This window comes from Cervus elaphus, chromosome 18 (assembly GCF_910594005.1).
Source record: "Cervus elaphus chromosome 18, mCerEla1.1, whole genome shotgun sequence".
Lineage (NCBI taxonomy): Eukaryota > Metazoa > Chordata > Mammalia > Artiodactyla > Cervidae > Cervus > Cervus elaphus.
In genome coordinates, this window is record NC_057832.1 from 34535040 (window position 1) to 34557255 (window position 22216).

General features: G+C 36.2%; 1 protein-coding gene across 1 annotated transcript in view; it reads left to right on the plus strand.

The window, feature by feature from the left end:
• LRRC72 (leucine rich repeat containing 72) overlaps positions 1-21661 on the plus strand; it is a 144536-nt gene extending 122875 nt beyond the window's left edge. Inside the window, exons 8-13 of the mRNA XM_043872973.1 lie at positions 3968-4049; positions 4766-4876; positions 13266-13355; positions 14370-14522; positions 19565-19592; positions 21496-21661. Of these exons, the coding sequence (XP_043728908.1) occupies positions 3968-4049; positions 4766-4876; positions 13266-13355; positions 14370-14522; positions 19565-19592; positions 21496-21661 (630 nt within the window). The remainder of the gene's footprint in view (positions 1-3967; positions 4050-4765; positions 4877-13265; positions 13356-14369; positions 14523-19564; positions 19593-21495) is intronic.
• Positions 21662-22216: the final 555 nt, after the last annotated feature.

The window sequence follows — 22216 nt, forward strand, 5'->3', positions numbered from 1 at the left end:
CTTCCACTGTCATTACTGTACTCTGGGATCCATATATTCTTTTGAATTAGCATAACACCATTTTTGTTAATCTATTTCCATTACTGTCTCTTCTAAACAGTACTCTTTCCTGCCATTGTCTTTCCAAAATAAAACTGGTCAATAAAACTTCTCTGTACAAAATCTTTTAATAGTTCCCCAAGGTTCTCATGATCTGGCTTTATCTCTTTTCACTCCATTTCCCCCAAATCATTTCATCCCAACGAGTGGTGCAATCTTAAAATTCCAATAATCATGGTCCAAAGATGTTACCGCTCTTGAGAAAATTATTATTCTATAATCAAAATGAAATGGTTTGAGTTTATTAGTATTCTTGTGTTAATGCATAATTCAAGAGAAATTAAAACCTCAACTAACTAGTAATGTTCTGTCAATGTTGGGCAGGCAACTGTGGGAAGAAAAGAGAAGAAAAAGTCATGACTTGCCCTGGTGTTCTCTTTCTATGCTGATGTTAAGTGTGGCTATCATTAGATTAGGGATTGGCGAGGGGAAGGACAAAAAGGTAATGAGTGGCTGTCAGGAGGTTAGCAGGAAGAGTGGAAGGGATAGGAAGCAACTGGGACCCACCCCGCACTGTGTCAATGGTCTCTCCTACTTGGCACAAGCTTGGCTCCTCTCAAAAAGCTGAAGTGAAATTACTAGTGTTTCTCCTTCACAAGTGCTGATATAATTAGGTACAGATAAGACTGAGAGACAATGAGGTTGAGCAGCACATGTGCATTTTATAGAGTCATAATTTGGGACTGTTGCAAATATAAGAAAAAATTCAATTCACTAAGGAAACCCATTTTCAAACTTTGAATATAAATCTAAAATAGCTTTTCTGAGTTATGAGAGAGCATGAGTAAAATTTCTAATAAATCCTCACTAAGTCAGATAAGCTGGCATCTGTCTACCTGAATCAATCCATCAAAAGTTAAAACAGTTTTATTTAACTGATGACAGTATTTCCTGAGATAGATGTTAATAAACATATAAAACTAATTTACAACCATGAGCACGTATATCTGCATATATAAACCAGTAAGCACTTGGTCAAAACTATTTCATGAGATTCTTCTCCCTGCTACATCCTGTATTAAGCTGTAAAGGGAGCATTGTTCACATTTGACTTAAGCACTGCGTTTAGAACTTACCTGCCCCAACCTGTGACTCTATCATGTCTCACCCTCATAACTCAAACAAATCTGTCAAATTTTATCAGGGTTATAAAGTCAATTATATTATTTTTTTTTAAAGTAGTGAGATTCTCCTTGCAGGGTAACAAACATTTCTGAATTCAAATCAGAGTTAAATACTCCTATGATGTACCGTAATGGTTCATTAGGGGAATTATCAAGAGTGCTTTTGACTATTTCCAATTCATATAGCACACCAAATTTCTAATCTGATCTTGAAAGTAAGATCCCACTTCACCATGTGGTTAAGAGAATGGAGAGATGGGAAGGATCAGAGACTGAAGAGACATGGCTTCTTTCCTTAAGGAAGACACAAAACCAGTGATCAAGTAACGGCACAAGTCTAAGAAAGTGTGGGATGTGGTCAGGAAAAGGAAGGGTCATGGGGCTAGGAGTTGTCAGGAAAGGACTTATTAAAGAAAGATGAGCTGTAAAGTGAGGGGATTGTGCTGTGCCTTATCCGCTCCTTGGAAATGGTGGCCAGTTGAGCTGTTAGCCCTGGGTCTGGTCTCCTGAATGTATTCAGATGATAGAGTCCTTGGCTCAACTGAGATCTGTTGACACGAAGGACAGTGAGCCTGAGAAGAGGAGATGGCTCATAGACTGGGGCATAAAGAAAGAGAAGTCAGAATTAGGCTTTCTGGGGGGGGAGGGGGAACAGTGAGAGGGGGAAGGTATACCTCAGCAGAAGGGCAGGTGGGTGGCACATAGAGCATTTAACTACTGAATTAAACCATCTCTTAGGAAATCTGACTCAAAGTCCTGGAGCAGGTGGAAGTTTAGAGAAACAAAATGTGGGTCAAAACAAAGCAAGAAGACAGCAGTGAGATGCAAAGAGATCAAAGAATGGTCTCAATGAATCTCTGGAGCAGTGGAAACGTGCCGTGGCAGCCTGCTCAGGCATGGTGGGAGAGGCATTGCCAGCCTAGGGCAGATCCTTAGAGTAATCAGAAATGTACCAGGAAGAAAAGCCATTCAGGCAAAGAGAAATCATGGCTCATACACAGATGCTGAAACAGCTCAGCATTATCTGAGGAGGGAGCCCTTGGCACATAATAGCCACTTAATAATAATGTGGTGGTGAATTAGTGGACATATGGAGCCAAATCCAGTGCTATGACATGGAGCAGAACTGTAGGAAATGTTGTCTAAGCAAAAGGGCTGGACCAGATTCCAGAAGCTTTGAAAAACACACAATTTAGAGGAGATGTGATAAGAAAAGTTTGTATTAAGTCAGCTAGTTCAGTTTAGTCACTCAGTCATGTCTGACTCTTTGCAATCCCATGGACTGCAGCACGCTAGGCTTCCCTATCCATCACCAACTTCCAGAGCTTGCTCAAACTCATGTGCATTGCGTCGGTGATGCCATCCAACTATCTCATCCTCTGTCATCCCCTTCCCCTCCCACCTTCAATCTTTCCCAGCATCAGGGTCTTTTCCAAGAAGTCAGTTCTTCCCATCAGGTGGCCAAAGTATTGGAGTTTCAGCTTCAACATAAGTCCTTCCAATGAATATTCAGGACCGATTTCCTTCAGAAGGGACTGTTTGGCTCTCCTTGCCATCCAAGGGGCTCTCAAGAGTCTCAAGATTCAAAAGCATCAACTCTTCGGCACTCAGCTTTCTTTATAGTCCAATTCTCACATCCATACATGACTACTGGAAAAACCATAGCTTTGACTAGACAGACCTTTGTTGGCCAAGTAATGTCTGTTTTTTAATATGCCGTCTAGGTTAGTCATAGCTTTTCTTCTAAAGAGCAAGTGTCTTTTAATTTCATGGCTATAGTCACCATCTGCAGTGATTTTGGAGCCCCCAAAAATAAAGTCTCATACTGTTTCCATTGTCTCCCCATCTATTTGCCATGAACTGAGGACCAGATGCCATAATCTTAGTTTACTGAATGTTGAGTTTTAAGCCAACTTTTTCATTCTCCTCTTTCACTTTCATCAAGAGGCTCTTTAGTTCTTCTTTGCTTTCTGCCAGAAGGGTGGTGTCATCTGCATATCTGAGGTTATTGATATTTCTCCCTGCAATCTTGATTCCAGCTGGTGTTTCATCCAGCCCAGCATTTCTCATGATGTATTCTGCATATAAGTTAAATAAGCAGGGTGACAATATATAGCCTTGATGTACTCCTTTCCCAATTTGGAACCAGTCTGTTGTTCCATGTCCAGTTCTAACTGTTGCTTCTTGACCTGCATACAGATTTCTCAGGAGGCAGGTCAGGTGGTCTGATATTCCCATCTCTTGAAGAATTTTCCACAGTTTGTTGTGATACACACAGGCAAAGGCTTTGGCATAGTCAATAAAGCAGAAGTAAATGTTTTTCTGAAATTCTCTTGCTTTTTTGATGATCCAACAGATGTTGGCAATTTGATCTTTGGTTCCTCTGCCCTTTCTAAATCCAACTTGACCATCTGGAATTTCACAGTTCACGTACTGTTGAAGCCTGGCTTGGAGAATTTTGAGCATTACTTTGCTAGCGTGTGAGATGAGTGCAATTGTGTGGTAGTTTGAGCATTCTTTGGCATTGCCTTTCTTTGGGATTGGAATGAAAACTGACCTTTTCCAGTCCTGTGGCCACGCACTCTTTTTATCACATGTACCTTCAAAGGCAATTCAGTAGCCCAGGCAAGAAGTTGCAGATAACTAATAAAAACAGCAAATGTTAGCTCCTAGCTAAATTTATATATGTGCATATAATTATGTGTAATTATTGTAGAAAGTATATTGTTCTCTCTCATTTTCAGCTCCATGGAATAACATTTCTAACCAGAAACTATTGTCTGGCAGAACTATATCTAAACAACAATGCAATATTTGATATAGAAGGTATGTCTTAAATTTTCTCTTTTAATTGAATAGATTTTCAATTAAATAATAATTTTCAACTATGGTATTGCTGAGGAGGACATGGCAACCCACTGCAGTATTGTTGCCTGTAGAATCCCATGGACAGAGAAGCCTGGTGGACTATAGTCCATAAGAGCTACAGTACAAAGAGTTGGATATAACTGAAGCGATTTAGCACATACACACGCATGGTATTGCCAATGGTGTGGAAAAATCTGTTTTAGCATTTCCATTGAAAATATATGATAGAAACTGTTATTTTTAATGTTCTTATGTATATTTCATTTAAGAGGTGCTGTTTGATTATAGCTTTAGCTCAATATTATCATGTCTTATCCAAGATGTTAAAGAATCTTTTTTTTTTTAACATAAAAATTTTGCCATTCTACTGCATTGTTGGACACAAACTAGATATTGTGGAAGCAAACTTTTTAACAATGTTTGGGAGCATTAATAAAAATAATGACTTCATAAATAATCTTAAATGTTTTTACTGATTATATTTTTTCCCAGTTAAATGTTTCACTCTGAGTTAATTTTGTATCTGCAACAATCTCTAAACTGATAATTACAAGCCAGGTATCAAAGTACTTGCTATACCATTATCATGAGATACAAAGAGGTGTAGTACAAAACATTTTTCTTCATTTAAAAAAAAGTTTTAAATCTTACAAAAATATTTTTATTTTTTTCAGGCCTGCACTATTTGCCTTCATTGCATATACTCCTGCTACATCACAATGAGTTAATAAACCTTGATGCAACAGTAAAAGAATTAAAGGGAATGCTAAATCTGAAGACCCTAAGTATTAATCTGCACTTTATATGTCCATAACTTAAAAGTGATAACACGCTATTTCATGTTTTGAATTTAAATTAGATCAGTGTTTTTAACACAACTACTTAGATGTTCCTGAAAACAAGACTAGATCTTAATCTCTTTAAAAATACATTTTTAAAAGAACAATAGGTAGAAAAAACTTTTGTGAAATGATACAGTATGAAAATGACAAAAGTGACCCAAAAAAGTGTTACATGTTACATCTGTGTTTTTTTGGTTTTTACCTCAAAAGGAAGTTTTGGCATTTATTATATGATTCCACTTGTTCATATAAATGTCCAGAATGGGCACATCAATCAAGATAGCAACACTGAGAGATAACTGTTTTTAAATAGATTAGTGTTTACCCAGGGTTGGGGGATGAGGGTCTGTGGAGTGATAGCCTGGCATTTCTTTTTAAAGTGATGAAAATGTTCTGAAATTGAAGGTGGTAATGATTGCACATGATGCAAAATACAAGGCTGGATGAAGCACAGGCTGGAATCAAGATTGCCAGGAGAAATGTCAGTAACCTCAGATATGCAGATGACACCACCCTTACTGCAGAAAGTGGAGAGGAGCTAAAGAGCCTCTTGACGACAGTGAAAGAGGAGAGTGAAAAAGTTGGCTTAAAACTCAACATTCAAAAAATGAAGATCATGGCATCCAGTCTCATCACTTCACAGCAGATAGATGGTGAAACAATGGAAACAGTGACAGACTATGTTCTTGGCTCCAAAATCCCTGCAGATGGTGACTGCAGCCATGAAATTAAAAGATGCTTGTTCCTTGGAAGAAAAGTTATGACCAACCTAGACAGCACATTAAAAAGCAGAGACATTACTTTGCCAACAGGAGTCAATCTAGTCAAAGCTGTGGCTTTTTCAGTAGTCACGTATGGATGTGAGAGTAGGACCATAAAGAAAGCTGAGCGCCGAAAAATTGATGCTTTTGAACTGTGGTATTGGAGAGGACTCTCGAGAGTCCCTTGGACTGCAAGGAGATCAAACCAGTCCATCCGAAAGGAAATCAGTCCTGAATATTCATTGGAAGGACTGATGCTGAAGCTACAATACTTTGGCCACCTGATTTGAAGAAGTGACTCATTGGACAAGACCCTGATGCTGGGAAAGATTGAAGGCAGGAGGAGAAGGGGACAACAGAGGATGAGATGGTTGGATGGCATCGTCGACTCAATGGACATGAGTTTGAGCAAACTCTGGGAGATAGTGAAGGACAGGGAATCCTAGCGTGCTGCGGTCCATGGGGTCGCAAAGAGTTGAACACAACTGAGTGACTGAGCAGCAACAACAGTGGCCGCACGGTTCTGTGATGTACTAAAAACTATGAATTGTGTATTTAAAATTAGTGAAGCCTGTCATATGGAAATTATATTAATAAAGTTGACACTCACCCACCCCCCACAAAAGAGCATATTTTAATGGAAGTTTTCCATTGGGTGAACCACAAACTTAATTCATAGATAACCAGGAATTGGCCTAAGTATTTGAAGAAAGCGTGAGATGGGTCGGAAAAATAAATAATACACAGCTCCTACTCTCAATAAGCTTATAGTGTTGAAGAGTAAATAAACTGGTACATGATGGCAATTCAGAACAAATGTTTCTAGGTGGACCAAGGGAAAAGAGAGCAGTGAATTGGTTTTCAGATTTCAGAGTTTGAAACTTCTTTATACAGTGTCAAAAAATAGATGTTTTCTTTCCCCCTATTTATTTTGTATTATTTTCTCAGAATTGCCTGAGACAGTGCTTTAAATATGTGTAAACTGCTGTTGTTGGTGGAGGTCTTAATCAGATCAATACATAGTTATTAAAGTTTTCAAATATTTTCAGTGTTGATTAGTTATATCTGCTGTAAGGAGAAATTATTTAAGTGCTTATAGGTAGGTTCTTTAAATCTATTAAGAGTTCCCTAAGTTCATGGGAATTCAGTGCTCATTTTTGAGATGTGATAAGGTCTGTTAAAGAGTTATCAGGATGGACGTGCATATTTGTATCTGGCCCTTCTGTGCTGAACAGGTGCTTCTGTGATTAAGAGACTGGTTCTGCAAGATCTATTCTACCTTACCTTCACTTTTCTGTAAAATGGGCTAATAGCCACCTCTCAGGATTGCTTCAAATATTAAAGTAATTCTGTAAAATATGTGGGGTTTTTTTCCTTTCTTTTTTCTTTCTTTTGACTGCTCTGTGTGGCTTGTGGGGGTCTCACTGTTTCCTGACCAGGGACTGAACCCAGATGTAACAACAAAAATATTATTTTACTATGGATTGTGTAAAGTTAGATAATGAATTAAGATGCACGTGGTCTAGAAATTCTGCTTACTGGTAAAGAGATTTTTTTAATTGACATTTTAAATAATAATCATTATAACAACAACATGTTTGAATGTTTGGAAAATACTTTCTTATAGTATTCTCATTTAAATCTTCATAACAATCCAATGATGTGATTAGAATTATTCTGTCTTCAATGGTAGAAATGCAGGGCTCAGAGCTTTAACTAGACTACTAAGGAATGTTTCAACTTAAACTCATACTGTGCTTCTTTTGTTTATCATTCATTCACTCAATAAATATTTATCACGCATTCACTGAGTGATACTCTTCTAGATGGGGACATGAAGGTAAACAGGAAAGACCCCATCTGGATCTGTATGGAGCTTACAGTTTTAGAACAGTATTTCCTGGAGACCTGAGGCACCTGAATGCAAAGCTAATTGGACAATTTGCCAAATATAAGAGCTCAATAATTTAAGCAAACTTATTTTACAAGGCAAGATTTGGAGGTTAGCAATCAAGGTTGTCCCATCATCGTTAACAAGGTTATGCCCTAAACAGAAGTGCCTGGTGGGGGCAGGGGATGGACTGGGGTGCGAATGGAGTCTGAAATTCAATTCAGCACCTGCCTCCCATATGAAGCCTCTGTGTGGGCAGAGTGGTGTCAGCCCTGAGGTGGGGTGCAGGAGTGCCTTTTCTGGCTCTCTGAAGGTCTGTTAGCTCATCCTGGTAGTGTAAGGTCCATACCATTGCCTGTCACAACGTTTTAAGTGACCTCTACTTAAAAATCACAGTGATGTAATTCATTATATAAATATAAATTGTTATAACTGAGAATCTTAAGAGGGATCTTTTTTTTGAAATGGAGAAAATGCTGTGTATAATTGCCCCCCCGCAGAAAATATATTTTCTGAAAAATTTTGGTACCAAATACGCAGTTTGAACCCTTACCCCATTTTGGTTAAAGATATTATTTAAAAAAAAAAAAGTTGGCATTTACTAGCTACTAATTATATTTGTGCAGTAATGTCCCCAAATTAAGTTTCCATAAGGTTCATTTGCAATTACAGAATAGACTCAGCTCATTAACTAAAATGAGAAATCCATGTATTTTCAAGTGTTAAGAATTTTGTCTTTTCAAGTTGTAAAACTGTATAAAATGCTAAAATGTTATTATTCCACTTCAATTACCAGTTCTTTAGAGGGTGAGAAAATAGCTTGGAGGGTAAACCTCTAATCCATTTCAGCACTGCACCCTCCACTGGCATTTATAGAGAGAACTGCCGAGAGATTGCCCAGGAGACACATGGCTGGAAGCTTCAGGGAGGCCTAAAACTGCTGCAGAGTGTGAGGTCCTGGAAACTGGAATTCCTGACTTCCAGGCTGAGTCAGGAGGGACACACCTTTTCTCTCCAGGCAGTCTACCTTTCCACACCCTTCCTCTCTTGCTTCATTTTCCTCTTCCCTTCTCTCCTCCAAACTCTTTCTGAATCTGTACGGGTGGAAGACCTGCTTTGTGGCTGCAGACTTTCACTGACCTTCAGGCACCCTGTCTCTTTGCCTACAGGGAAAAAACATTCCAACAGCAACAAAATGCTGAACCCATTCTTCTGTTTCTAAATCTTTAGTCTCCTCATTTCTAATTGTCTCTGTGTTTCATTAAGCTCCACTATTAGAAAGTATATTTGGACTCCCACATTCCAGAATTGTTAAGACTTGCTTCCTCGCAGAGTCTTTAAGGATTCACCATTGGAGACAGGAAATGCCCCTTCTCAAAGGTGCCATCTCCAGATTTTACAGATTCTGCTCTTAAGCATATCCTGTCCTGTCCTTCCCCAGTTGGCCGCAGTCCACTGCTGATGGCAGCTAGTCAGGGAGTGAGGAGGGATGCTGAGAGGTCATTGTGGGATCATGGTTTCAATGGTCCCTTTATTTATTTACTTGGCTAAGTCAGGTCTTAGTCGTAGCACACAGGGTCTTCATTGTGTCTTGTGGGAGCGTTCCTCATGATGCACAGACTCTCTAGTTAGTTGCTCCATGGCTTGTGGGATCTTAGTTCCCTGACTGTCAACTACAAATTGGCTCATGCCAAGATGGTTGCCAATGACTGAACAACAAGGGCATTTGCCACCACCATCAGAGTAGTACTAAGCCCCGCACTGTTGACCTTCAACACCCCCTGGGGAGCTCAGGGGGGTTCAGGGGGTAAGGCACTCTGTGCTCCAGGCAGTCTCGTGGGGCAGGGGTTCAGACAGATGTTTCAGGAACAGATGTCATGATCCCAATCCTCGCGTCTCCTCATATCTAGAAAAGCACTAAATTCCTTCATGGTGGCATCAGGTCCTAGCAACAACTTTTTGTAAAATGAATGCTTAATGGTATTGAACTCCCCCTTCACCAAAATCCTACATATTGACCTTCCCCTACTACCTCTTTGGAGCTGTCTCTCAGAGCTATCTGAGATGCTGCCTCTCGGGCTGCAGTCCTCATTTTGCCCCAAATAAAGCTTAATTTGCAACTCTCAAGTTGTACATCTTTTTAGTCAACAAGACCAAGGATTGAACCTATGTCCCCTGCATTGCAAAGCAAATTCTTAACCACTAGACCACCAGGGAAAGCCCTGAATGGTTACTTTATCTGAGACTCTTTACCCCGAAATGCCCCTCAAGGTTAGGACTACTTCTCCCATACAATGCAATAGAACAGTCCACTCTATAAAAAGGCCAGCTGGATCTTTCATTGCTGTTTATCCTGAAAGAGCATCCCTCACTCTCTTAACCCCTGGTTTAGTTCAAGTTTGTCTTTCAAAAATCAGGTATCACTTCCATATTCAGGACAAGCTGTGGCCCAGAGATTTTAGTTAAAATCAAATGGTAACAGTGGAGATTCTGACCTTCTAAGGAACCTTGAGCCAGAACCTCTGTCTGATTGTTGACAGCTAAGCTTCCTTACACAGGCTTCTCTGTACAGGCACAGATGGAACTGCTTTTAACTTCTCTATATCATTTCCTCATCTATTAAAATGGACATGCTGATACATTATTAATTACATCAACTTTCTTCAAAGATGGTCTTAAAAATATTCAGGTTCATTTAAATGGGATTTTAAATTTTGCTTTAAAAGTTAATAAAAATTAACTGGTGCTAATTATTTAGATAAATTTATTTTTTCCTCTTCTGTTTCGATAAATAGCTTCACACATGGAGCTCAAGCTTGTGCAGTAAAGTAGTAGAAACATTTTCATATATTATTGGGTAGATGTAAATTGCTTAGACTCAGAGTCCCAAATTAAGATAAGCAAGACAGTGCTGGCGCCATCAAGGTGTACTCTATAAGTAGCCTAGAGGGAAGGTGGATTAAATAGTATTAACCTATTGAAAGTGAAAGTGTAAGCAATTTCACTTCATAGTTCCTGAAAGAATGTACCCATACATCATAGAAGGCTTTCAGAACTTTCAGACACAGGAAACTGATATCATATCTTAGAAACTTTATTTATGGTAATTTTAGTAGCATCAGTCCAAAACTCATAAATCCAAAATATTAAATGCTTGATAGTATGGAGGGGAAAAAAGAATTAGAAATAAGATTGCTTCTTTCTAAAATTTGAGTAAGAAAAAAAGTGAATAATAAAAACAGAATAATTTAAAATTATTTAATTCTATTTTTTAAAGTTAACTTAGAGACTGAGATTAATAGCCCAGTTTTCTGAATATCACTTAGATTTTATGATGAGATGAATGTTGAACCACAATAAGCACAAGTTTTTAGTATTATGACACCTTTTTAATAAGTAATAATAGTAAATCCAAATTTGGTGATTTGTTTAGCTAAAGCCAGAAGTATTACAATACATAAAGAAGTTAGTTAACCAAGCACTAGGAAGAAAACCAAGAGAAGGAATTAAATAGTGATGTTCTCAGAGGGAAAACAGATTATGAAGGGTATCCCCAAAGTAAACGTCATTGTAAGATGCTTGTGCATTTTCCACTAACATCACATGCAAAGGCAGACTCTGCTCCCAGCTGCGACAATGTAGGACAGGGTTATGAGGTGTCAGATGTGATTCTCCAAGACAGTAACCACAGAGCAGCCTTGTGCACAAAAGCACGTGTGAATTTTTCTTCCTCCTAAACTCTCATTAAAAACGACAGTGCTTTGCTTTTATATTCTTGAAGGTGATCGTTTTTCTTCTTTTTCTGGTTCAAACTACAATGCGTGATCGCTGTGGATCTTTTAAAATCTGTCCTTATTACTGGTTTAATATACATCCATTCTAGTCCCCATTCTGTAGTTATAATTATTTTGTTACGTTAAATTCCTTGTCTTTTAAGATTAAAATCCCAACCAGTTTTGTCACTTAAGAAATCTTGAAAAATATCCATTTTATTTTTCCTCTAGTTTCCCCCAATACATACATATTTCCTTTCTTTTAGATTTTCTTGTTGCCCCTGGCTCTGCATTTTCTTTTATACCTTTCCTCTTATAACTTTTGTTTATTATGCACCAGGTGTCTTCCATTGACTGGTTTAAGTCCCTCTAAAGTTCATGTTTTCCACACGGAATAGCTATATATAGCGATTTTATTAGCCGGAAAACTTAGTGTTTGTACAACAAATATCAGAATGTTTTATTTCCTGCAGAAAAAAGCATGCGGATAATTAGCTTCTTCAGTTTTTATCTAAACAGTTTGTTTTTCAAGCATGCCCTCTGCCCCTGTCTTCTTTATGTTGCAAACTCTTCTTTATAAATATTAATCAGTTTTTTCCTGGGTTTCCAGTGCTTAATACTTTCATGCTTTTATCAAACCTAGTAAATAGTCATTTACTAATAAATAGTCAAATGCTACAGCTAAATGTACATTAAATGAGCCTCATTTTGTTGAGAGATATTTGTACAATAGCTGGAGCTCTTTCTGTTACTGCCATCTAGTGGTTCTCCTCACTAGGTATATTTTCCAGAAACATTTTCTAGAAATTCCATGTAGGCAGAATCCAATAGCTAAAGATATCCAAATGAAAATTATACAAGACTGTATTGCAATAACCCTGCTTAATGTTATCTAAAGAAGGAGAGGGAAAATACCTTTTCTGTGGAAAATAAAATACAACTTCCAGTTGAAGATTTTTAAAATGTTGATGCATTTTTTAAAATCTTCTGATACCTAAGGGATGCCATGAGAGAAGTGCAAGGAGTCCTTCTGCATTAGCATGCCCCCCACCTCCAGCAACTGTATTAGCAAGCATAGTTCTTTAGGTATCCTAGCCCCTTGCACACAAGGAAATCCGAAGCCCCTGTGCCTGGCAGAGGTACCCGGGGTGCAAAGCCAGCATCTGTTTACCTCTGCTCCTGCTGAGACCTGAAGCTGCTACTGGCTTTACATGTTCTGGACTAGGCACAAGGGTGTGAAGCCAAGAAAGAAAACTATATTCAAACAGTGAACCACATCTCTGCTCATCTCCTCACAGACACCAATGTGACCTTTGAGAGTGGAAGAAGAGAACCAAATGAGCAAATCCTTTAATAAAGAGCAGCAGCAAGAACCCTCTTTCGTTGTTGTTTGGTTGCTCATTCGTGTCCGACTCTGCAACACCATGGACTGCAGCACACCAGGCTTCCCTGTCCATCACCATCTCCCAGAGTTTGCTCAAACTCACGTCCATTGAGACAATGATGCCATTCAACTATCTCATCCTCTGTTGTCCCCTTCTCCTGCCTTCAATCTTCCCAGAACCCTCTAGAGCTGATATTAAGTTCTTCCTTTACTGATTAATTTATGGACGTGTTAAAAAATTTCCCATTTGTGGCAGATTTGTGTCACAGATACACCCTCAGCACCTAGCACTGTTCCTAAAAGACAGTAAGCATTCCAAAAATATTTGTTGAATGAATGAATTTAACAGATAGAAAAAGTAAGTCCTGCAATGAATAGGTAAGGGTTTGGTGAAACCAAAAGTCTGTGAAGCAGGACTTCACATACACTAATGTTTTATATTAATCTTGCGGTTTTTCATATAATGTGTTAAATGAAACTGATTTCAAAATCTGACATCTTAATTGGGCTTCTTTCTTTGCAGCTCTCTACCAAAACCCTTTATGCCAGTATAACCTGTACCGTCTATATATAATCTATCACCTTCCAGGAGTTGAGTTGCTTGACCGAAATCGTAAGAACATTTCTTCTTGAAGAGAAATATTGGAGAGTCAGTCTTATAACTCAGTGGTTTAAAATGCTGATGATCTTTGATCTTTGAAAATGTCTTTGTAAATGAAAGTTTTTCAATTATTTATTTTTGAAATTTTTGCTGTATGAAATTTGCTCTAGTTTAGGAGCTTGTCTGTTGACGACTTTATAGGAAAGACCATCTAACAGAGCCTGGAGAAAGGTCTTTTGATTCTAGCTTTGCCAATAATACATGTTTTTCCTTATTCCTTTTTAAATTTTTATTTTTTTGTCAGTTATGTATTGAATACTAATTCACAGACCCCCTGGCACTCTTTTAATTTTTTATTTAAAAAATGAGGCAATTGGACTAAATCTCTTAAGGCTTAGCCTATTTAAATTCTAAAAGTCATATTCTTTGAAATTCTGTAAGTATATATGCATATATATACTAGAACATGTAATCAATCATAACCTCTTTGTGATATATTTTTAGATATTACAGACAAACTAGTATGTCTGACTTGTATAAGCCACAAAAAAAAAATCAACCTCAATGCATTATATTTTACATTTTTTGAGGTCTGTTTTACCCATAAGTGCTATTTAGCTACCTACCTGCTTACCTTTCTACAGATGTGAACATTCTTAATCATTTGTAACTGAGTAACTTCTTAATGAGGATATATTAAAACCTTATGTTTATTCTTCTTTTTCCTCATAACCTTGAGGAAAAGAGGAGATGTAGCACAGTTGTAATTTCAATCATCCATGGTGATGCATTAGAATGTCTGGATGAGATAAGATAGATCTGTGCCCTGTGACATGAGGGACATATATTGAGCTTGTAAGATTAAGGAATTAGCTTGGTAGAGTTTTTACAAATTGATTATGACAGGATGTTCACATACAACATAGTTAGGACAAATCCATTTTTGACAGAAATTCTATTTTTTTACTCACTCTGCATATCTATTTATAATGCCATGCAATAACATTACCTTTTTGCCTTTGTCAGAAGTTACAGAAAAGGAAAGAAGGTCAATGATTACGCTTTTTAACCATAAAAAGGCTCATATTGTTCAATCAATAGCATTCAGAGGAAAAGTAGATGCCTCATGGGATCCTCGATCACCATTTAAGCAAAAACCAGCACAGAGAGTACCTTCAGGTATTTTGAAAAAAGAAAAAAAAATGAAATTAAAACTCCACAAGCTTTTGGTTAATTTGATTATAATAACTTCAATTTACAGTAAGCTAAGCACTTACATACTGAAATATTTTCTAATTTTATTAGCCTAATTAAGTATGCAACCTTCATCATCATTTGTGTATATTAAATTAAATAAGATAATGTGATAGCAATGAGATAACACATTGAAGTCCACACCCCAATATCTAGCACAGCATAAAGGGCTCAGTGAAATAAGCTGCAATTGCTACTATTACCAATGACTCTGGACAATTTCATGAATTAAGGCTATAAGTTTTCGATAATATAGAAAAATATTAAAAATAAATAACAATCATTGCAATTCCTCCATCCAGAAATAAACATTGTTATTTGGTTGTACTCTCATACACTGTGATCATATGTGATCATATGTAAGTATAACTTGAGTATCTTCAGTAATGTATTCATTAGTTGGAATTTAATTTTCTTGTATGTAACAGAAATCCAACTACAGTGACTTAAGCAAATAGAGCTTTACTTTGCACACACAACAAAGAGTGTCCAAGGTTAGTGTAAAGTTAAATGATGCTTTCAGTGTTTGAGAATACATCTATCTTTTGTTCTGTGATTCTTAATGTGCTTTACGGTTGCCAAGTGGTTATTGTACCACCAGGTATCACATGGGGAGATGAAAAATGGTGCAAAGACAAAAAGCCTTTTCCTCACGACATTTTGCCAATGAGACAACATATATTTGAAAAATAACCAAATAGATTTTCTAGAAGCAAAGGGAAAAAAATATTAAATTGGAAAATAGTTTTGAAGAAATTACTCAGAATGCAACATAGAAAAAGAAGCAGGTGATAAGGAGACATTTGGAAATAATGCTTACTTCCTACAAAAATTTAGTAATAAATGTTGTAATCCCACAGGGAAAAATAGAGAAATTGGGCCAAAGGTAATGTTTGAAATGATAACGGCTGGCAATTTTCCAAATTTGTTAAATGTTATAAATCCTTAGATTCACCAGACAAAATTAATTCAAAAACATAAAAGACATGAAACAGCAACAAATATCCACACCAAAGGCAAAATGAGGTTAAAATAGAGAGAAAATTGTAGATTACCTACAAAAAAATAATTTATAGATTTACAACACAATCCTCAACTGCAATTATGGAAATCAGAAGACAGTGATCTAATACTTTTAAAATACTAAGGAAAGAAATAGTCAACCAAGAATTCTGCAGCCAGCTAAATTATTATTCAAGAATGAGCAAGATTTTTAAAAAAAGGCAAAATCAAGATGAAAATTCAACTTTTTATCACAAAGTTTTTCCAACAGAAATGGGTGAAAAAATATTAAACACTTATACATGTCTATGTGTATTCAACAATTAATATTCTACCATATTCACCTTCATCTATGAGGCTTTACTTCTTATGTAAACTCAAAAATATCAAGTATTGATGAACCATTTAAATGCTTCAGTAGCAGACATAATGAAATTTCCTACCTAAATAATTTGGCCTATAAATTTAAAAAATAAGGACATTCTTCTAAAAGGCCACAATGCCATAATCACACCTAAGAAAAACAACTTATTTATATTTAATTTTTATATGTTATTTAATATATAATCCATATTCAAATTTCCCACTTGTTCCAAGATGACTTCTACAACTGCTTTTTCAAACCAGAATCTAGTCAGGGTTTACAATTATGTTTGGTTGTTGTGGTTCTTCATTGTTGTTTAGTCGATAAGTTGTGTCCAACTCTGCAACCCCATGGACTGCAACATGCCAGGGTTCCCTGTCTTTCACTTCTTCTGGCGTTTGCTCAGACTCATGTCCATTGAGCCGGTGATGCCATCCAACCATCTCAGTCTCTTTTAATTTAAAATAGCCTCCATTTTTTTCCCATGACTTTTTGAAGGGACCAGGCCAGTTACATTACAGAATGCCTCGATTTGTATGATTGTTTCCACAGAGTGTAATTTGACATATTCCTCAATCCTCTGTATATCCCATAGAATAGGAGAAATACCTAGAGGACATGTTCTGGATGCAGAAGGCTATAGTGCAGAGCAATGATTATCAAAGTGTGGTCGCCCAAATCAGCAGCAGATCACCTAGTAAGTTGCTGCAGAGCACATTCTTGCCCCAAACAACATCTATTGAATTAGACACTCAGGGTTGACCCGGGAAGCTATGTTTTAACAAGCCCATCAGGTGATTCTGATGCATACTCCCTCTAGGAGAACAACCAGTGTAGAGGCAAGAAACAAGTTTTAGGATCAGATTCTCCTGGATCTAAACGCCAGCTCTGCTAGTATTACACGTTTTGTTTTGGACATGAATTTGCTTCAGCCTCCTGATTTTTAAAATGGGGGTGACATCGTCTTTTGGCTTTCAGGATGCTTATTACGCAAACGACTGCAACACCTGATCTGACACGTAACAGCTGCATGATAAGTTGGACTGTTCTGTTGGCTAGGCACTTGGTTTTTCTTTTCGTTCAGGTAAAAGCTAACACTCAAACCAAATGCTACTGGATTAGTGGGGGGCGGGAGGATAAGCCATGCTGTAGTAGAAAAGGAACCTCTGGATAGAAAATCTCCACTCTTAGAAACAACTAATGCACCTATTAACAAGCAATATAAGGCCACCCCCATCTGTTTATCATGCCTAGAGTGTTTTCCAAGTGTGAGGAGGATAGCTGAGTACTACCTTTAGAGCTTTACATTTCTTTCATATCAAATCTCCAAAAACAAAATTAGGGAAGAAAGGATAGAGGGAGTATTTCATTGCATTTGAAATCTTTCTTCTTAATCCACATTCTTAATTTGTAGATAGGTTGACTATAACCCTCCCCCAAATTGGCAGCATGACCCTAATTAATCTATAAATCTCCTCATTTTCCACAAACCAAACATTTATAATGAACTTAGTTGAACTCCCTATGTAAGCTCTTAAAATTGTGCCCTATGGTTTTACAGTTTCTATATTTGTTCTTACTGTGATGTGCACATTGAGGATGATAAATTCTTTCATTGGAAATAAACTATACTTGAAAATGTTTATAAAGCAATTGTAACACCACATTTTGATTTTATTACTCTTCACCCTAAATTGAGAAAGAAATCAATTGTATTCCAAATAGCTTGAGAAGCAAGGACAACTTGAAATTTCTTCAAATCCCAGTAATAAAATTAAAAAACACAACTGGAAGAAATATTTGCAATATATACAATAGGTAAAAGTTAATGCCCATTATGTCAAAGGATCCTATAAATCAATTTGAAAACTAGTGACAAAAGATGTGGACATTTATAGAAGGAAATAAATAAGACATCCAACAATCAGCCTCACTAGTGAGCAAGTAAGTGCAAATTAAAACAATGAGATGCCATTTTCATCCTGCAGTTAGGCAAACGCTGGAAAAGCTGGTGAAGTGGAGCAGAGACAAAAGCATAACTCATACATAATTGGTGGGAGTGTAAACTAGTTCAACTTTCTTGCAAGGTCATATGGCAATGTGACAGTACCCATGCACCTAAAAAATATGCAACCTATTCAATACAGCAACTAAATTTGAAATCTCTCTACTACAAAAGTATCTGCACACACATGAACAGATATATGTATAAAGTGCTAACTGAAACATTTTTTTTGTAAAAGAAAAACAGTAGAAAGTCTAAATGGTCACTCATTGAAAGTTAACTTATGGCACATCCTTACAATACAAACTATTGGATTAAAGAATCATTCTATGATATATCTTGAGCACAAAAAAACCCCCCCGCATTTTGAGTAATATAATGCATTCCCTTCTCCAGGGGATCTTCCCAACACAGGGATCAAACCCAGGTCTCCTGCATTGCAGGCAGTTTCTTTACCAACTGAGTCACCAGGGAAGTTCAATATAATGCGGAGTAATGACAAAATTAGAATTCTGTCAGCAAATAAATCTTTCTGTGTATGTATGTGAGTGCACACGTACACGCACACAGGAGGCTGGAAGTATACATACAAAACACTCAACAATGGTACTACTGATATGAGGGACTGGGAAGGTCAAAGGGGAATCTGACTTTACTGTTTTTTTTGTTTATATTCATCATAAGCAAAATGTGAGCTTTTTGTAATTGAAAATGTAAACAGAGTCTGGGGAGATCAGCAAAGAAATGGAAGACTTGCACCAGCCACTTGTAATGGGAATGATGCCATGAACCCCTCTCCTAAGGCAGAGTGTCCCTGCTGCCTGTGGGTTGGCAAGAGCCCAGACTGTGGGCTTTGCTGGTCCAACAGGTGTTGGTACATTCCATCCCTAGCCTGGCACTGGGCCTCTGGAGAGGAATAAACAAAGCAATGACAGTCTCCAGAAGATACCATAGGAAATCCAAGCTTTGAGGACTAGCCTTTGAGCTCCAAAGCTAGGGAAGATGTATATGACCTAGGATTTGTTTATTCTGTTTCTTTGAAGTTAATGCCAAGAATCCAAGTGGCTTAAACTGCCCTAAATATTTTTTCCACATTTGGTCTATTAGTCCATTTACAGATGCATGTGTCTATCTGAAAAAGAAAAAGGCTCCGTTTCTGCACATGAGACTCAGTATCTTAATTATAAAAATCCCCACATGGATTCCATTGGTAACCAAACTGATACAGCATTTTGTTCTCAGTTTTGAGGCATGTATTGTAGTAAAGAATTTGCCTCAAGACATTAGAAACACCTAAGGTTCTATATCTGAGAGAAAATTTCAGTTTGGGGTTGGGAACTGAACTATTTATCTATTTACTATTTATTTACTATTATCTATTTACTATCTATCTATCTATTTACTATCTATCTACTATCAATCTACTACTATCTATCTACTATCTACTACTATCTATTTACTATTAACTATTTATCTGAATGACTGCTCAAAACCCAGAAACATATGCTCTAGACTTTTTCCTTTATAGCATTATTTCATTGTTTTAAAATGCTGAATAAACATTTGAAAAATACTAATTTAGAATTTCTTTTTCAGACTTTGCATTTGCGAATAATGTAGACAAGTAAGTGATTTTTAAACTTATTATATTATTTCATAATTGTGGTGATTCCCTAAATTATTCCCATTTCCCCAAATGAATTTTAATGAGTTAAAAAATGACTCATTAAAATTCATTTGGGGAAATGGGAATAATTTAGGGAATGGAGATATATTGCCATGTATATTGAATCAAAATATCTTAACATAAAAGTACTTGTGAAGTAATAGCTTTCTTGTGCATTTTCAACACTTGTAAACTGGAAATCAGAAAATTAAATGTTTCCTATAAAGAAGAAAATTTGACCATAGCCCTTTTTGATATGTTTATTAAATAATGATTCTTAATGGGGCTTGTCATAAGTTTGATATGCACAGGATCTTAGAAAAATACTGTTTAACCTGAAAACCCTTTTAAAAAATAATGCCTCCTTGATTTATATACATGAAAAGGATGTCAATATTTGAAAATATTTAATGAACTAACCTCAAATTGAAAATTCAGGTGGATAAATAGTCTTACAAAAGACAGTGCTTTATGTTATAACTGTAGCTTTGGTTCCATCCTTATTTGAGAAACCATTTATCTGTATAAAACATATTTTTATATATATTTGTATCTCTACAGAAAGGCTCTAAAAAACATTTGGGTAAAATATTTGGTTCCCTTTTCTATAATTATCCTTTCAAATCTTTATAGCTGTCCTTGGGTTTTTGTCATCTTTACAAGACACATATCGCTCCTTTCAATGTTCACATCTTGCTCCCTACTTCTCACTTCTGTCACCAGCTAATGTTTGCGCCATTTTTAGTATAAAAGTTGCAGACCTGGTCACTCTGCAGTTTAATGAGTTGCCATGCTGCTAGAAAGTGCTTTCTGTTTCCAGCTGTTTACCTACTTCCTGGAAAAAGTAGTAGCTCTCTGTAGCATCATGGAGTTTCCGTGGAACCAAATCTCTGCCATTAAAAACTGGCCTTATATTGAACTATACGTTGAGAAATCAATCAGAATAAAAATTTTTACTTTCAAAAAAAAAAAAAAAATGACTCACTCTTTGATAGGAAAAATCACATTGTCTTCCTGTGATGAATGATTTCAAGCTATGTATTTATATTTGATATATTTAGGGGTTTTAATATTCTTATTATAACCTAAAATAAATGAAGAGGTGGAGTGAGGTGGAGGGAGAAGTTAGGAAAAAAGTTAAAAAAGAAAAACACAAAATCTTAGAAGTAACAATAAAAAAATAAAACTTAAGAATTACCTGATATTAAAAACGAAGGTCCTTACTTCCTTTTTACTTTTCCCCCAAATATGTTCAGTGAGCACAATTATTAATATTTTATATGCACTGGAATTTATATTTTTAAAAGAAACAGTTCATAACTATGAAAAAAATCTTAATTTATGAATATTGATAAATTTTAAAAATCATCATTCTTTTTCATTTTGCACTAAGGAATTTTTTCTTTGGATTCAGTCTTGAAAAATATTATCTCCAAGCACTTTTTATAAAATGTAGCATAATGCAGAGAAATAATAATGTTTCAATAAACTGTATATAAGATACTAATACATATCTTATACATATGTATATATGCATATACATATATATACACATATATACATAGCTATAAATATTTTAATCATTTCATTTAACCACTGACTTTAAACATGAATGCAAGAATAGTCACATCTATATTGACATCTATTATAGCTGATACCAAATATGTCCATTGTATTTTTAAAATATACAATAAAAACAGTGTTACTTGTCCTGAAAGTCATTTGTCAGTAGGGCTCTAAAGTCATTTGTCAGTGGTACTATACTACAAATAACAGAAAAATATGGCACTGATGCCTTTAAATTAAATATGTGTTTTGGTCTAATTGATTTTTTCCTGACAATTTATTGCCATTTTTGCAGAACTATGTTTGATGACCCAGAAGATGCTGTTTTCGTAAGGTCCATGAAGCGATCGGCAATGTCTATCACCTCTCTGAACTGGGACACGGTGCCAACACGAGGGGAAAAATACCTTGAAGAGAAAGACACAGGGCCTGCCCAAATGCTTACAGTCACACTGAGATAGCCCCTGGTGTTTCTAGAAATCTTAGCAGTTTTCAGTCATATATTAAACTTTTCTGTGATTAGCATATTCTTTATTTACTGTGGTGTTATTTGAAACATTAGAATGTAAACAGAAACACCAAGGAAAAATAACTCCTACATTTTCTCTTAAGTTTCTTTTGAAGTTAAACATGGATATAGAAATATACGCAAATCAGAAGTTTTAACAAATTTTCAAAAAAATGAACATGTACATGTAACTATCATCCAAGATCAAGAAACAGAACATTACCAGCAGTCTAGAAACCTCCTCATTCCTGTTACCAGTCCAATGACCAGTTACTACATCATCCTGATTTCTAAACCATGTATTGTGTTTCTAAACACATATATTAGATATTAATATATATTAATATGGTTTCTAAACCATATATTAATGTTTTTGAAAGGCATATAAATGGAACCATAGAAGCTGAATTATTTTTTCTGGCTTCTTTTACTCAACATTGTAAAATGGACCCATGTTGTTGCTAGTAGCAATAATTCTGTTGTGCTCATTGATATATATAGTATTCCA